Here is an 18,311-nt window from a genome sequence, read left to right on the forward strand (position 1 = left end):
CATAGGAAGTCGCTGTATATTGAGTCAGACCAGTGGTCCATCTAGCTCAGTATTTTATACACTGGCTGAGGGGATTGTACCTGGAGTTGCTGGGGTTTGAATCTGAAACTTTATATGCATAGAAAGCAGGTGCTCTGCCACTGAGCTGTGGCCCGTATGTTCCTTTCAGCCTTCACTCCATCTATCCCCCTCTTTTTCTGCCTCCAGGATTTAATGCTATGGCAGCAGATGAAAATGCCATAGAGAAGCATATTGGAGAGCCAAAGATGGCCCCTGGAGGTGAAACCAATGGCTCCTATGAAAGCAACGAAGCCAAGAGCCACACAAATGCAGCTAAGAACCCTCAGGACAGTGTAAAAGTGAGCCAAGGGGACTCCACTGCGAAGCTGAGCAGAGTAGCCGAGAACGGCATTTCTGAGAGAGACAGTGACACTGGGAAGCAGAACCACATAAAAGCAAACGATTTCATGCATACTTCGGTCACGGGGAGCAATGGCTACATTTTGCCGAAGCAGGTGGCTCATGGGCCGCCCAAACGGACTTCTAGTGGGGCTTTTGCCACGAAGACACTTCCCGCAGGAGGAGGCAAAGCAAAGGCGATGAGCACCTTCTCCCAGGCACAGGCTGCTCTGCCGGCTAAGTCTGGGGAGGGTGGGAATGAAATGGAGGCTAAGAAATCAGCAGCGGCGCCTGCCAGCGTCAAGATCCACAGAGCTCGAAAGACGATGCCCAAGCCCTCCTCTAGCCTGGTAAAGTATACATAAAGTATCTGCTAATAAATTGTGAGGCGAGGTGTGTGGGTGTGTGTAGAGGTTGGGTATGTGTGAGTGTGGGCCAATGTAAGCTTGAGACTGTTGTGCAGCATTTATTCTCTCCCCAGGTGTCTGTCAAACTTGAATGTCTCTGTAGAATTCTGGGGGTTCCCAGCTCCTGAGAAGAATGACTTCTGGGGCAAACTCAGTCTAGAGTTACTTTATCTGTAACTTTGATATAGAAAAAGATTTTGTGATCTTCTAGGACAGGAGTTGCCAATGTGGTGCCAGTGAACACAACAGCAGCCTTCAGGTCCTGCCCTGGTTCCCATTCTCTGAACACACACATACACTGTCCCCTTGGTCACGACGAGGTGAGGCGGTTACTTCTTTTCTCGCTTTAAAAGTGCATAGAGCTGAAGGAGGAAGTTGGAAGAGGGGCACTCTTTCCCACTTCCTCTTCAAGCTCTATGTGCTTTTCCAGGCTAAAGGGTCCAGCTTTCAAACAGATCCCTTGGAAAAGGAAGTGAATGTGTTCACGTTTTCTTTCTGCCTATTGTTTGAGGAGCAGCTGCTGATTCAGGGTCAGTGAGAGAGACTTGATCAGAAGAGTAATATCTGTAGTACTCCCTCAAAAAATTCAAAGGTGCCCACAGATGTTGCAAAGGTTGAGAACCCCTGTTGTAGGAGCACTGTGACCAGCAAGTGTCCTTTGAAGTGGTTATTTTTTTGCATTCACCCATTCATTTCCTTCATTAAATTGTATAGCTGGAACATTCTGTGCTCATCCTGTAACAAGAGCAGTTGATATATCTCTCCCTCCTGCTTCGGAAGGGGATGATGTGTTTCTCCCATCGCTTGCAGACAGTGCACAAGGAACTCGCTTGATGGTTTCATGCCTTTAAGATCTGCCCTGGTGTAATTGTATCTCTATTTGCATTTTTTATATACAAATATCTATCTATCATCTATCTATCTACCTACCTATCTCTAGAAGATCATGTGATGGCTTTATACAGCCAGGCACCCAAGACATTGATCGATAAACATTTACACAACTTACACATGTGTGATTCTTGCATGAAGCTCAGGTCTTTAAGCTTGCCAGTAGATTCTTGGTTCTTGGATTTATTGGCTCATCAGCAATCCTTCCACATTTTCCAGAGCAGCTGCCCTGGGGCAGGCTGTAGATATCTGGCATTGTGTTCAGGGAGGCTTTGCTCAGAGTGCATAAACCTTGCATTGGTTTTTAAAGGCTCCTGCACTTGTGTGTTGTTAACAGGGTCCTAGGATTGTGGTAGTGGTGGTTCACCTTTCAGAAATGTGTTTCCAACAGCCTATTCTCACCTGATGCCTGGCAAGTGTATTTAAGGTGCAGGAAGGAATTGCTTGAAGTTGTATAGTCAGAGCACGTCAAAGTGCAAGTAGATAAATAGGTACTGCTCCAGCGGGAAGGTAAATGGCGTTTCCGTGTGCTGCTCTGGTTCGCCAGAAGCAGGTTATATTTGCTGGCCACATGACCCGGAAGCTGTACGCTGGCTCCCTTGGCCAATAAAGCGAGATGAGCGCCGCAACCCCAGAGTCAGCCACGACTGGACCTAATGGTCAGGGGTCCCTTTACCTTTACCTTTACCTTTACCTCATGTTATGTTTGTTTCAGGTTGCACGTTTTCAGGTTGCGTCCTGCAGCGACCCGGAAGTACCAGAAAGGGTTACTTCCGGGTTTCGCCGCTCATGCATGCACTGACGCGCAAAATGACATCATGTGCATACGCAGAAATGGCGAATCGTGACCCGTGCGTGCACAGACGCGGGTTGCATTCTTTTCAGGTTGCAAACGGGCCTCTGGAATGGATCCCGTTCGCAACCAGAGGTACCACTGTATATATAAGTCATTCAGGTAAAAGGCTGCTGAAGATGCCTTGATTCTTTCAGCAATTCGTGAGGGTAAGCAGAGAAACTCACCAGCATTGAGCCAAGGTTTAGAATGGAGAAAGGCTACGTATTGTAGATGTTAGTGCAGATGTTAGTGCAGAGGTAGGGAATTGCAGGGCTGGAGGCCAAGTGCGCCCCTTGAAGCCTCTCTTTCTGGTCCTCGGAACTCTCCCCAGGCCACTGATCCTCACTGATACTACTTGCACCTCCAGTATTTTTGTTTATCTGGAATGTAGAGCGGGATGTGTGTAGAAACTAGCTTACTGTACGGAGGAACAAATTTGCATTCATGCCCTGCCCACCACTGGCATGTGGACCTCTTATCTGAAAAAGGGAACTCCAGGATGGAATGTGGTACTTGGACAGCTGCCAAAATCTTCCCACTGCCTTGTTAGCTGAAAATAGTGGCGGCTAGGGATTTGTGATTTTTCTCTTCCTTGGAACAGTTACGGACAGGCCCCCCCCCCCAATTTATGCACGTTCAATACACACACAACCATGTATATGTGAATCTCACTGAACCTGGAAGTGACCTGGAAACATCATAAACACATCACTGAAACATCATTTGGTGCATAGCTTATTATATATCTGAGTTTCTGGGTATACCCCCGTCACCAGCAACTTGTGAGTCTGCAGCCTGTTTGAGTTGCATGTCTCTGCATTGACCTGTGTGGAAAGCCTGTTGGTTTTCATAAGAATCACCCAGGTTTTCAGGTTTTTTTAGGCTACCTTTTGAAGCAAAGGCACTGTGTGTAAAGAAAGGGTTGTATCAAAATGTTTGTTTGCTTCAGATTAGACCTACTGAAATAAATGTGCTTTTAGAAGTACCGTATTTCTCGCTCTATAAGACGCACCACAAGATGCACCTAGTTTTTGGAGGAGGAAAACAAGGAAAAAAATATTCTGAATCTCAGAAGCCAGAACAGCAAGAGGGATTGCTGCGCAGTGAAAGCAGCGATCCCTCTTGCTGTTCTGGCTTCTGTGATAGCTGCGCAGCCTGCATTCGCTCCATAAGACGCACACACATTTCTCCTTACTTTTTAGGAGGGGAAAAGTGAGTCTTATAGAGCAAAAAATACGGTAACTGACCCAGCTATGGATCTTACAGAAGAACAGGGATAATGTGCTTTCTGCAGTGAAAGCTTCTATTTGGCCACTGTCATCACTGGAGGTTAACGCTGAACCTGAGAAGAGTGTCACATTTATATTTTCAGCCACAGATTTCTGATGGTAAAGTGGGAAGGGAGGAAAAACCCTGACTGCAACCCTGGAGAGCCACTGCCAGTCAGCGTAGACCAGCAGTTAGATGATTTGATTTTGCTATTAAACACTTTATTATCTTCCTAGAATGAACTGTACTGCTTCAGTTTCGCAGGTGCGGATCAGATTTTTAAAGTTCTCACTATGTTAAAAACACATCTCTAGTAGGTAGAAATGAACAGGGCAAGGGATTTATCTGATTATCAAGAGGTTTTCTGGTTCCTTCATCCTGCGGGTTTAATACTTGAAATGTGAATTAGGCTGGAAACAAATGAGGCATCAGATTGTCTGGTTATGGCAAAAATATTATGCATGATCTTTTTCTTCCTTTTGATTTCTGAGCCAAATTAGCTGATAATAATTTGCTTATTTATACGCCGCCAATCTAGCAGGGTTGCTACTTAATTTTTGGTGCCTGAAAAAAAGTAGGGTAGTTAATTCATTATTTTCACCCCTTACTTTTCTGTTTTTGACAACTTTCCTCTATTATCCTGAAGGGTTTCCTTGGATGTTTATTTTACGGGCAAGCAAATTGCCTTAAAACACAGATGGGGAAATTCAGGCCTGGGGGCCAAATCCAACTTCCTGAACTCCTCTATCTGGCCCTTGGAATTTCCCCCAGGCCACATGACTTACTGACTCTGCTCATCCCCTGAGTGTTTTTTGCTTACCTGGAATGTACCCTTGAACATGTCTGGATGAGGTTTAGGAGAGCAGTGTGTGTAGGAGATACTCAACTACTATCTCTGGTTGCGAATGGGATCTGTTGCGGAGCCCCATTCGCAACATGAGCAGAACGCAACCCGCGTCTGCGCGTGCTGCGATTCACTGCTTCTGCGCATGCGCATGATGTCATTTTGAACGTCTGTGCATGCGCGAGTGGCGAAACCTGGAAGTAACCCTTTCTGGTACTTCCGGATCGCCGCAGGACGCAACCTGAAAAGATTTAACCTGAAGCAAACGTAACAAGAGCTATGAAGGTAAAATTGCTCCAGCCACTTTTGTCTCTGGCCCTACGTACCTACCCCTGGCATGCAGCCCTTGGAAAGTTGCCAGGAAAGAATATGGTCATGGAATTGCAGTGTTGGAAAAGGGACCCTTAGGGTCATCTAGTCAAACCCCCTGCAGTACATGAATCTTTTGGCCATTGTGGGGCTTGAACCCATAACATTTAAGAGCCTCATACTCTACCAACTGAGTCTTCTCAGTTCCTTGGGCAGAAATTAAGTTCCTTACCCCTTGCCTTAAAGAAAGGGAAGATTTTGGGAGAAATGTCAGTCTGTTTGGTTTTTTTTCCCCTTTCCCCTGCAGCATTTTAGGACTTAAAAATAAAGGTGTACGTATGTGTATGTCTGTGTGTTACAACTAAACTTTCCATAGAATCATAGAATCTTATGAGTTGGAAGGGATTCCAAGGGTCATCTATTCCAACCCTGTGTAATGCCGGACTCTCAACTAAAGCATCCATGACAGGTGGCCATGATCTTGCAGGTTTACTTCCTTTCTGTTGTATAAGGACTATCTTCTTGTTTGTGTTTTCGATCTGGGATTTTTTTAGTCTCTTTGGCATCTGTTGCATTTGCTTCTTCCTGCGAAATATAAGTCTCCTTGCATTGGAATTGCTGTTGTTTGGCTCTGAACTGGCAGCCAATTTGAAACTCTTAGTTGGGAGCAGGACTCCAGGAAAACACTCCAGGGACATTTCTTTAATCATTTCATATAAGAGACTGACATGTGTAAGTGACCCGGTCTTGTCCCAGGCTATTACAATGCTGGTGGAAGACAGCTCTGTTGTTGATTTTGCTATATTATTATATTATATTATATTATATTATATTATATTATATTATATTATATTATATTATATTATATTATATTATATTATATTATATTATTATATTACAACTTGCTGGTCACTTGTTATGCAAAAAGGTCTCTAAGTTAGGGTTGCCATATTTTAAAGAGCAAAAAAGAGGACACATTTGATGATAAAAAAATGAAATAAAAATGGGGGGAGGGGTGGTATTTAAGAGATACCAATGAAAGTAGAGTAAGAGCAAAAAGAATATATAGTTAAAAGAAAAGTGTTGCCCCCCCAAGAGAAAGAATTAAAAATAGAAATAATAAGAAGGAATTATTGTTTTTAATAATATTGCAAATAACAACAGCAACAAAGATGATGATGATGGTGATGATGATGATGATAATAATAATAATAATAATAATAATAATAATAATAATAATAAAGCAATATATATGTGTATATATGTGGAGAATAAAGAAAAAGAAAAAAGGGGGTAGAGGGAAGGGTGTGTGTTTGTATATAAAAATAATATATATCTGAATGAAATTGAACTGTAGGGCCCAATCGATGTCAAAAATCAAATGTTGAAGAAAATTTAAAATAGAGAATTATAAGGTCAAATTAATGTTAAAGATCAAAGGAAAATTTAAAAATAGACATAAAATTCAAACCCAAGGATGGTCCAAACTGCAGAAGCAACAACATCAGGCTTGCGGGGCTCAGCCATGTGTGAGAGAGTTTGGGGGTGGTGGCAGTATTGGGGAGTGGGGTTGGGTTAGACTTCTCCCCTCTGCCCTCACACGGGAGGGCTCTGCCCCACGGTCCCGGGGGGGGGGCCTGATCCCCCGCAAGCAGCTGGCATGAAGCAGGAGTAGGAGAGAAGGCCTCTCCGGCCCCCTCTAAATGTTCCTCAGAGGCTGTAGCTGTCTGGGGGCCTCCTTTCAGCATTGCCCTATTCCCGAACGCTTGCTCCTGGTCGTGAAGGCCGCTGAGATCCTGCTCACGAGTAGTGCCCGGGAGCGCTGCTTGCCTGCCGGTGTAGAAGCAGGCCCTTGCCGGGCAGCTGCTCTGTCTCAATGGCCTGGCAAGCTGGTCTTGCCGTACCTGGAGGTGGGCTGAGGGCACCCAACAAGCCTGTCTCCTGCTGCCTACCTCTCAGTTGGGTGAAGGTGGCAGTGCCAGGCAGAATAATAATAATAATAATAATAATAATAATAATAATAATTGATTTATATCCCGCCCTCCCCAGCCGAAGCCGGGCTCAGAGCGGCTAACAACAATAAAAGTAACACAGCATTCTAAAATCAATTCATTCTAAAATCAGGATTACCAAAGGATGGGGTCAGGCTGTGCCTTGGCCAAAGGCCTGGTGGAACAGCTCTGTCTTGCAGGCCCTGAGGAAAGATGTCAAGTCCCGCAGGGCCCTACTCTCTTGTGACAGAGCGTTCCACCAGATCGGGGCCACAGCCGAAAAAGCCCTGGCTCTGGTTGAGGCCAGCCTAACCTCTCTGTGGCCTGGGACCTCCAAGATGTTTTTGTTTGAAGACCGTAAGGTCCTCCTTCGTGGGACATACCAGGAGAGGCGGTCCCGTAGGTACGAGGGTCCTAGGCCGTATGGGGCTTTAAAGATTAAAACCAGCACCTTAAACCTGATCCTGTACTCCACCGGGAGCCAGTGCAGTTGGTGTAGCACCGAGTGAATGTGATCCCACAGTGAGGACCCCGTAAGGAGTCTCACTGCGGCATTCTGCATCCGCTGGAGTTTCTGCACCTGCTGAAGCACGTAGGAGCTGCAACGCTGGCACAGGGCGGCCTTGCAGTTCCAGCCCTGCATTGATAGCAGCTCCTTCAGCCCTGTCACAGCCCTTTCCATCTTCAAACTGGGCCCTGCCATAACCACAGAGGTTCAAGAGGGTGAGAAGAGCTCAGGGATGAGACTGGTGTGACAGAAAGAGCGTGCAGATCTTGCAGGGCGGGCACAGGAGAAAGAACACACAGATCGAGAACGAAGGTGGTAAAAAGAGTGTGTGGATCGGGCCCGGGTGGGTGGGAGAAAGACTGCACGGATGTCCTTCTTTCCTGTCCTGAAAATTGAACTGTATGTTATTCAGAAATGCTGCTTTAAAACCCGGACTTTTTTGCGATTTCTAAGAATTTCTCCCCGCCTCTCGGATGGTAATTCCACCTCTGAAAAAGAGGACATATCTGAGAAAATCCAGACGTGTGGCAACCCTATATAAGTGACGTTCAGTGAATCTACATTTGTAAGTGTAAGTGAAAGATGCATATAATAAAAAGCACATATAAACAAAAACACTTGCAATCCATTGAAAAAACCCACAAGGCAATCTACAGCAACAGCAGCAGAAAACTTCAGTTGCACAACAACACCAGAGTCCTATCAGATGCCTAGGAGTTGTATTCCACATTAGTTCTACTCAGAGTAGTCCCACTGAAATTAACAGACATGACTGAGGTCTGTTAATTTCAATACTCTTAACTTGATTGAATTAATACAATGGGTTTTTATCACTCTCTTTGTTTGTTGGTTTTCCTATGATCCACTACCATTCTTTCATGTGAATGGCTGCTCTTAATAAGATACTTATCACTGCCTGTACTTTTCTGGTTTCATTTCCTGGTCTCACAATTGATGATTCTGACTGCACGCCCCTCCCCAGGCACCCCAATATGTGTACATCCTTGAAACTCGGGACACTTAATTGATCTGATGAAGTGTACTCTATAAAACCTTATGCCATAATAAATTAATGTGAGACTTTTTTGAGACTCATGTGAGACCCTAGTTTGCTTGCCTTTTGTGGGCTAGCAGAGGAGAGACACAGAGCTTGCCTTTCCATACTAGAGGTGGAGAAGAAGGCTGCTTCTCTGTTTGATTGTCATCACAGGTGCAGTGAAGGATAATTTCTCTTCTGTCTGCCCACTGACCTGCCCTCATGGAATTCCATACACTCTGTCCGCATGCATTTAGTGTTCTCCTGTGGCAACCAGGCTATCCCTTATATACCATGGGTTGTATCCGGTACTCAGAATAGGACCCATTTAAATGGATGGACATGACTAACTTAGGTGCATTAACTTCAGTTGGTGTACTCTGAAGTTTGATGCAACCCAAAGCATCTGGTTGGCAACTCTTAGAACCCAGTGTTGGACTCGATGGACTGCAGTGGTCCAGCAGACTCCTCTTCTGTTCTTAAGACTGCTTAAATGGTGCATTCATCTCCCAGAAGCCATTAACTGTAGTTTTCTGGCTTGGACATAATAGGAAACTCTTCTTAGCTGAAGGCTTCCTAGTTTGTTTACTTTCTTATGCAAAGGGTAGGGGAGCAGAGCAACTCTGTTCAAGACCATTAGTTCCGTTCATATCATATTAACCTGAAATATGATCATCCAAACATAGCCCATGCCTGCCAGGTTCAGAGGCTGGCATTGCCCATTCCCTCTTCTTGAGGCCTTAGCACAGGAGTAGCCAACATAGTGCATGCCAGATGTTGCTGGGCTGCAGTTTCCACCACCTCTTTATCATTGGCCTTGTTGGCTGGGGGCTGATGGAACTACAGTGGCACCTCTGGATACGAACTTAATTCATTCCAGAGGTCCATTATTCTCCTGAAACTGTTCTTAACATGAAGCACCATTAGCGAAAGCGTGCCTGCTACTGCGTGCACTCCTCTGGCGCACGATTCCCGCTCGCATCCCGGGGCAAAGCTCACAATTGGGAGCAACTGCTTCCGGGTTAGTGCAGCTCATAACCAGATGCATGTGCAACCAGAAGCAATCATGTCCAGAGGTACCACTGTAGTTTCCAGCAACATTTGGGAGAGTACCACATTGGCTGCTCCTGCCTTACCACACTCTGCTCCAGTGCAAGCCACGACTAGCTGCTTGATCCATCAGTCCAGAGGCCCATCTAGTCCAGCATCCTGTTCTTAACAGTGGCCAACCACACACCCTGACGGGAATGACCACAAGCAGTACATGCATTCTCTTGTGCTGGCAGTGGAAATTCTGCCTCTTCAATCACCTGTGCCCTTCAATCACCTGCGCCCTTCAAAATCAAAACACAGTGCAGGGTCATAACCTCTATTCACATGGTGTCATAAGAAATGTTTGTCCCAGTATTCACTGCCTTGGACTATTTTCTAATGGAGAGGTGCTTTAAGTAAAATGAGTCTGAAGTGTGTCCATTCCTAGCCTAGTACATGTGTGTTCCATTAAGCAGATGTACCGAGTGCCTAAACCTCTGCCAATAGAACCATCAACAGGCACTTTTCATTATTGATGGCTGCTTTAGATGAGTGCCTCTTAACAGCCTCCTGTAATTTCACTTTGATCCTTCATGCATTTTTTTTATTAAAAAAAAATGAAAACAAAAAGAAAGAAGGGCACCTTATGTGGCTGAAAGAAAACTTGTGGGCTTTAGGTGTCTTTACTCATCGGCTGTGCTCAAGTTCGGATCAGCTGATAAGCAGCTTAGCGGCTTAGAAAAGGGAGGGGGAAGGAAAAAAAACCAGCAGGAACTCGCAAGACATTGTCATCTTGCGAAGCAAGCCCATAGGAAATTCGTTTTGCGAAGCACCTCCAAAACGGAAAACTCTTTCGTCTAGCGAGTTTTCTGTCTTGCAAGGCATTCGTCTTGCGGGGCACCACTGTATGTGCCTTTTAAAATGAGGATTAAACATATTTCCTTCCTTCCTTCCTTCCTTCCTTCCTTCCTTCCTTCCTTCCTTCCTTCCTTCCTTTTTAAAGTAATGTTTTCTTAAGCTAGTTGATTTTCACCAGAAAAATATAAAGGGTTCTTTTTGATTTCTGTTCCCAGCACACAAGTAGAGACCCCAAAGAAACACCCAAGGAAGATGGAAGAAGGGAACTTTCGGAATTTGGGAAGCCCATCTCTTTGCCCCCTGTTCCTGGCCTTCATTCATCTCTACCTCAGAACCAGAGCTATATGGCAGCATCAAAATCACAGACAGGTAAAGAATTAACAGTGCATACCCCCCCTTTCTATTTCCTATTGGGAAGACCCAGTTTTCTGAGTGCATGTTCTGGAAGTTGGGCAATAGGGGCAGTACAGGATTCCTTTTGGTGTACCGACCTCCCCGCTGCGTCAAGGATTCCCTGCCCGAGCTGCTTCAGGTCGTGGCGGATGTTCTCCTGGAGACACCTAGCTTTGTCGTCCTAGGGATTTTAACATCCATGCCGACACGACCTTACAAGGGGCCGCTCGGGACTTCGTGGAAAGCATGGCCTCCATGGGGCTGTCCCTGAATAAGTCTGGCCCAACCCATAGCCGCGGACATGCCTTGGACCTGGTGTTTACCTCTATGGATGTTGGTGATCTGACACTAAGTAAAAGCGAAACGAAAGAAGTGCCATGGTCAGGCCACTTCCTGGTGCAACTGGACTTCTCTGCGACCCATCCCCTCTGCAGGGAGGTGGGACCAATTCGGATGGTCCGCCCCCGCCACTTAATGGATCCAAATGGTTTCCAGAGAGTGGTAGGGGATGCTTTATCCCATGTTGATGGCCTTTCAGCCGATTCCCTGGTGGCCCGCTGGAATGTGGAGTTAACCAGGGCTATTGACTGTTTGGCTCCGAAGCGCCCTCTCCGATTGCATGGAGCCCGGACAGCCCCGTGGTTTTCCACGGATCTGAGGGCAATGAAACAATCGTTGAGACGGCTAGAGCGCCGGTGGCGGATAACTCATTCCGAATCTGACCGGACACAGGTTAGAGCTCAACGTCGAGCCTACCAAGTGGCGATAGCGATGGTGAAGAAGAATTTCTTCACCGCCTCTATTGCATCTGCAGAAAACAGCAGCAGGAGACTTTTTCAGGTGGTTCACAATTTAGCGGAACCACCTGCAACATCGGGGCCCAGTACGGGCCACATGTTCTCCTGCAATGATTTTGCAAAGTTTTTTGCAGATAAAATCGCTCAGATTCGGGAAGAAGTAGACTCCACCGTGGGAGCAGGGCCGGGGCGGGAGAGTGCAAGAGTTCTGTCTGGTCAAGTTGAGTGGGATCAATTCCAATCTGTTACCTCCGAGGATGTGGACAGGCTGCTTGGATGAGTGAAACCAACCACCTGTCCATCCTGGCTAATAAAAGCAAGCTGGGAAGGGCTGGGCGATGGGCTTAGTGGGGTGGTGAATGCTTCCCTCCGTGAGGGAGCCTTCCCAGACCCGCTGAAAGAGGCGGTTATTAAACCGCTTCTTAAAAAACCATCTTTAGATGCGGCCACGATGGCCAACTATCGCCCAGTCTCAAATCTTCCATTCCTGGGCAAGGTGATTGAGCGAGCGGTTGCCGAACAACTCCAGGCACGCCTGGAAGAAGCGGACCATTTGGATCCCTTCCAGTCGGGATTCAGGCCTCATCATGGGACTGAAACTGCCTTGGTCGCACTGGTTGATGATCTCCGGCGGGCTAGGGACAAAGGTGAGAGCTGTTTCCTAGTTCTGCTGGATCTCTCAGCGGCGTTCGATACCATCGACCATAGCATCCTTCTGGACCGTCTTGAGGAGCTGGGAGCTGGGGGCACTGTTATACAGTGGTTCCGCTCCTTCCTCCTGGGCCGTGTTCAGAAAGTGGTGGTGGGGGATGAGTGTTCAGACCCCTGGGCTCTCACTTGTGGGGTGCCTCAGGGTTCTGTCCTCCCCCCCATGCTTTTCAACATCTACATGCGGCCGCTGGGAGAGATCATCAGGAGGTTTGGGCTGGGTGTTCATCAGTATGCGGATGATACCCAGCTCTACCTCTCTTTTAAATCAGAACCAGTGAAGGCGGTGAAGGTCCTGTGTGAGTGTCTGGAGGCGGTTGGAGGATGGATGGCGGCTAACAGATTGAGGTTGAATCCTGACAAGACAGAAGTACTGTTTTTGGGGGACAAGAGGTGGGCAGGTGTGGAGGATTCCCTGGTCCTGAATGGGGTAACTGTGCCCCTGAAGGACCAGGTGCGCAGCCTGGGAGTCATTTTGGACTCACAGCTGTCCATGGAGGCACAGGTCAAATCTGTGTCCAGGGCAGCTGTTTACCAGCTCCATCTGGTACGTAGGCTGAGACCCTATCTGCCTGCGGACTGTCTCGCCAGAGTGGTGCATGCTCTGGTTATCTCCCGCTTGGACTACTGCAATGCACTCTACGTGGGGCTACCTTTGAAGGTGACTCGGAAACTACAACTAATCCAGAACGCGGCAGCTAGACTGGTGACTGGGAGCGGCCGCCGAGACCATATAACACCGGTCTTGAAAGACCTGCATTGGCTCCCAGTACGTTTCCGAGCACAATTCAAAGTGTTGGTGCTGACCTTTAAAGCCCTAAATGGCCCTCGGTCCAGTATACCTGAAGGAGCGTCTCCACCCCCATCATTCTGCCCGGACGCTGAGGTCCAGCGCCGAGGGCCTTCTGCCGGTTCCCTCATTGCGAGAAGCAAAGCTACAGGGAACCAGGCAGAGGGCCTTCTCGGTAGTGGCGCCCGCCCTGTGGAACACGCTTCCAGCAGATGTCAAGGCGATAAACAACTACCTGACATTCAGGAGACATCTTAAGGCAGCCTTGTTCAGGGAAGTTTTTAACGTGTGATATTTTATTGTATTTTTGGTTTTTATGGAAGCCGCCCAGAGTGGCTGGGGAGGCCCAGCCAGATGGGCGGGGTATAAATAATAAATTATTATTATTATTATTATTATTATTATTATTATTATTATGGGGAGGCAAAAACTTAAGTTGGGAGCCTGCTGGCCTTTTCTGTAACCCAGGGTTTCCCAAATTGTGGTCTGCAGACTACCAAAGGCCCATGAGCTTCATCAGGTGGTCCACAGGGTGTCCATAAAAATAAAATTAAAAAGCATACCACATCTAGCACAGAGCATTATAATTGCTAAAACAGGGGGGGGGGAAATGTAAGTGGTCTGTCAAGACCCTCAGCAATTTTCAAGTGGGGTGGGGTGGGGTGGGGGTGAGGGAACCACTGTTGTGGCCACTTCCACTACCGCCATCTGCCCCCTTTGATTGGATTATCAGCCCTTGCAATTTAAGGAGAAAATTGCTGGAACATTGTAGAGGTGGAGCTGAAGTTCCATGCACCTAAAGCTTAAATGAGGGACAAATTTGGCTTAACACACCAATAAATAGAAGGTCAGGGGCTTGTCTGCTGTTGTTTTTTAAATGTAATAGTGTGTGTGTGTCTTGTGTATTTTCAAATGAACCATAGCATGCAAGAAGGGGAAGCTTAAGCCCTTCCCTCCCCAGCCGAGATCCGGACAGATAAGAACTGCCATAAGAAAAGAAGCAGAGACCTGCTGGATGGAGCCCTTTAGTCCAGCATCCTCTTCAAACAGTGGCCAGCCATATACCTTTGGGAAGCTTGCAAGCAGAACCGAGCCCAACAATGCTCTCTTCACACTTGCAGTTCTCAGCAGCTGGCATTGGAGGAGGGGTGAAAAACAAGGCACATCTAATCCTGTTACCTAATGCTTGTTTCTTTTTACTCTTCCACCAACTCTTACATGTGTGTTTCCCCAGGAGACAATCAGTTTTCCCTTTCCTCTATGCAAGGAGCAGAGGTGGCCCAGTAATTCTCAGAACCCTTAACAAACTAAAGCTCCCAGGATTCTTAGGGGGAAGCCATTACCGTTTGAGTTGTATATTAGTGCTTTAAAAGTATGATGCAGATACAGGCTTGGATTCTAAGGGCCCATACATACCTCACATTAATGTGGACTGTGAACCTTTTGTGTCTTCTTTAATTGCCTCTTGTACATGGGGCATTCTCCTCCAACTTCTTGGAAGGAATTCAGTAGCGCTGTGGTCTATAAATCGCCGAGCCTCTTGGGCCTGCTGATTGTAAGGTCGGCAGTTCAAATCTGTGTGACGGGGTGAACTCCCATTGCTTTTTCCCAGCTTTTGCCAACCTAGCAGTTTGAAAGCATACCAGCACGAGCAAATAAATAGGTACCACTGCGGTGAGAAGGTAAACGGCATTTCTGTGTGCTCTGGCTTCTGTCATGGCCTCCTGTTGCACCAGAAGCGGTTTAGTCATGCTGGCCACATGACCTGGAAAGCTGTCTGTGGACAAACGCCGGCTCCTTCGGTCTGAAAGCAGAGATAAGTGCCACACTCCGTAGTCAAATTCTACTAGACAACCACCCAAGGGTCCTTTACCTTTAAAAGTAAAGGTAAAGAGGTCCAGCCATGACCTACACGGGTTGTGGTGCTCATCTCGCTCTATTGGCCGAGGGAGCCAGTGTACAGCTTCCAGGTCATGAGGCCAGCATGACTAAGCTGCTTCTGGCGAACTAGAGCAGTGCACGGAAACACCGTTTACCTTCCCACCGGAGTGGTACCTATTTATCTACTTGGACCTCATGCTTTCGAACTGCTAGGTTGGCAGGAGCAGGGACCGAGCAATGGGAGCTCACCCTGTTCCGGGGATTCGAACAGCCAACCTTCTGATTGGCAAGTCCTAGATTCTGTGGTTTAACCCACAGCGCCACCCACGTCAAAATTCTACTAGACAACCGTCCAAGGGTCCTTTACCTACCATTAACTCCAGCTTCTGCTGTCCCATTACCTACCATTAACTCCAGCTTCTGCTGTCCCACTCTTTCTCCTCCCTAAATCCAGAGATTCCTTGTGCCAGTGTTTCTCAGACTAGCCAGCAGGACCAGTGGTCAGGAGTGATGAGAGTTGTCGTCCAACAACAGCTGGTGATCCAAGTTTGAGAAACACCACCTATGCTTTGGAAATCTCGAGAGGAGAGCTGCATCAGGGAATCTCTGGATTTGGGAAGGCAGCAAAGTCTTTGCATCATAGCCTAATTTCTATTCTGCATTGGGGAAACTTTTTGGTGTTGTGGGAGGAGTGAAACTGCCATTGGACACAGCCTGCATCTTTATCATGAAGAGGCTTGACCTCACCCCTAAATGTGCACTCCTCCATTGTCTCCCAAGACAGATGGATGCCAACTGTATGATGCAGATTTGTATAAGTTTGATGCTGCCTTTTAATAGCCTTTAATCAGTTGCTTTGCTTGTCCTCTTAAGAGTGCATTTAAAGCACTGCGAGATCACTTTAAGCAGCCATTACTTCCCCCACAGAATTCTGGGAACTGTAGTTTCTTAAAGAGAGTTGTTGTATCTCATAGAGCTACAAATCACAGAGTGATTGAGCAGTCTCTTCCTCTTCCCAGGGGATTCTGAGAATTGTAGAGGGGGAATGGCAAGATCAGTATAATGCAAAGAAACAATGCAGTGCTCCTGACCTCCCCACTTGCCCCCCAGTCTCCTGGTAAGCAGCTGCAGTGCAACCAAACAGAGGTCAGGTGAGCAGTGCAGCTCCACCAAGCGCTCTGCTTCTGCTTATAACTAAAACAGGGGGAGTGAAAATGGGACTTGGTGTTTGATTGTGTGTTCCTTTGTACTTAATTAACTGTTTACTGAATTAACTGTTGGATGCTGCATCTGACCCACCCTTATACCTTATACCTTCTTATGTTTCTGCACCCTACTTTCTGCCTCCTGATTATTTTCTCTTTTGTCCCTCCCGTCCAGCTGCTTCAGTATCTAGGAAGAAGAAGCGAAGAATGGGAACGTACAGCCTGGTTCCCAAGAAAAAGACCAAAGTTTTGAAACAGAGGACTATGATTGAGATGTTCAGGAGCCTTGCCCATTCCACTTCAGGTGGCAAGGTGAGGGCTGTGGAAGAGAGTGAGGTGCTTGGTGGATGAATGGAAGGTGGCGTCAGCCACTCTCGCAGCCGGAGATGGTGGTACAGATCAGCAAGGAACTTCTCTTTGTGCAGTGTAGCTGTATAATCCAGGGAATTGTTTCTTTTAGAAGAAATGTGACTTATCACAACAGGTGACAGACTGTTTTTGGGTCTCTTTCTTTCTTAAGAATCCAGTGGTTCTGCTGGATTGGACCAAAGGCCCATCTAGGTCAACATCCCTCCATCTCACAGTGATGCCCCAATAGGAAGCTTGCATGTGGTTTGTGAGGGTTAACAGTCCCTGCAGATATTTGTGGGGAAAAGGAAGACAGAGGAGCACCCATGGTCAACCCATAAAATGATTATATATATTCAGTAAGCCTAGTTGTAGATCTCTTCATTTTTAATTACTTTGCTATTGCATTTTAAGCTTACCCTTTCTCCAGTTTGCTCAGGGCAGTGTGCATAGGCCCCGTCCCAACTTTATTTGTTCAGTACAGACAGGGTAGGAGGATATCTATGGCCCTCTGCTTGTCATTAAGCTCCAACTCCCCACCAGCATCAATTAGTATGGGCAATGGTGAGGTTCGATGGGAGGCCCACTGACATTCCCTGCCCCTGGTTTACAGGACTGCAGCCTGAAATAAGCAAACAAGGAGTGGGAAACCTTTAGTCCTCCAGATGTGGTTGGGCTCCAGTTCCTATCATGCCTTGCTGGCTCCTTGTTTGATGGGAATTGGAGCCAAACAACAGGCTCCTTGTCCCTGGTTTAATGCAAAGTGGAACCTGTATATATTTGTAGCAGGGGAGGGAAACCTTGACCCTGGTGGCCAAATTGAGCCCTCCTCAGTTTTCTGCCTGGGATTCAGGGCTCTTTGCAAGACACAGTCCTCACCAGCTCTGCTCCATGCCTTCCTCAAGTACTTTTGCCTGGCTGGAATGTGTGATTGAACTGTGGTAAGGCCTCTTGCTTCCTGCCTGGAGAGGTTTGTGCAGGGGTGTGGCGTTCTGTGTTGCTGCTTGAAGACACTGCGTCTTCACCGTGGCCCTCAGAAGGTTCCCACCAGTGAGTGTGGCCCTCAGCCTGAAAAATGTGTTGACTTCCCTTTCGATTTAACTGTTTGTCCACATGGGTGCATTCAGGTTGAAAAGGGTGATTCTAGCCCTCATGTGAACGGGGAGAGCTTAGATGCGGATTCTGAAGAAGAGGACTCAGATGAACTGGAAGAAGACAATGAACGTGGAACTGAGCAGCAGGCTGCCTTCCCTACAGAGGAGAACAGAATGGCTAAGGAGGGAGTTGTCGATGGCAGCCGTGCCAGAAAGGTGATTTGAATGCTTGTTTGAGATGCTTGAGGACAACTTTTAACTTTGATCAATATAGGTGGGAGTACGCGGGTGGCGCTGTGGGTTAAACCACAGAGCCTAGGACTTGCTGATCAGAAGGTTGGCGGTTCGAATTCCTGCGATGGGGTGAGCTCCCGTTGTTCAGTCCCTGCTCCTGCCAACCTAGCAGTTCAAAAGCACTTCAAAGTGCAAGTAGATAAATAGGCGGGAAGGTAAGTGGCGTTTCTGTGTGGTGCTCTGGTTCATCAGAAGTGGCTTAGTCATGCTGGCCACATGACCCGGAAGCTGTACGCCGGCTCCCTCGGCCAATAGAGCGAGATGAGCGTTCTCCAGATGTTGTTATATCCAGATGTTTCAAGGAGGAAATGGGAGCTGCAATATTATGTCAGTTAATTGGGTTGATGGGTCAGTTAAAATATTTTGTTCATTCTTTTTAAAAAGTCCTGGATAAATTGGAGCACAGGCTCGTTATTTTTAAA

The 18,311-nt window shown here is 47.0% G+C and overlaps 1 protein-coding gene and 1 long non-coding RNA gene across 14 annotated transcripts in view; one reads left to right on the forward strand and one right to left on the reverse strand.

Annotated features, from left to right (window-relative positions):
• EHMT1 (euchromatic histone lysine methyltransferase 1) overlaps positions 1-18,311 on the forward strand; it is a 151,962-nt gene that overhangs the window by 78,406 nt on the left and 55,245 nt on the right. For all 13 annotated transcript variants that reach the window (XM_082208781.1, XM_082208787.1, XM_082208786.1 and 10 more), the window contains 4 exons: positions 208-749; positions 10,595-10,748; positions 16,329-16,465; positions 17,629-17,811. In XM_082208781.1, the coding sequence (XP_082064907.1) occupies positions 208-749; positions 10,595-10,748; positions 16,329-16,465; positions 17,629-17,811 (1,016 nt within the window). The remainder of the gene's footprint in view (positions 1-207; positions 750-10,594; positions 10,749-16,328; positions 16,466-17,628; positions 17,812-18,311) is intronic.
• LOC309524420 overlaps positions 1-18,311 on the reverse strand; it is a 28,407-nt gene that overhangs the window by 7,285 nt on the left and 2,811 nt on the right. The window lies entirely within an intron of this gene.

This window comes from Podarcis vaucheri (assembly GCF_965113315.1).
Source record: "Podarcis vaucheri genome assembly, chromosome: Z".
Classification (NCBI taxonomy): domain Eukaryota; kingdom Metazoa; phylum Chordata; class Lepidosauria; order Squamata; family Lacertidae; genus Podarcis; species Podarcis vaucheri.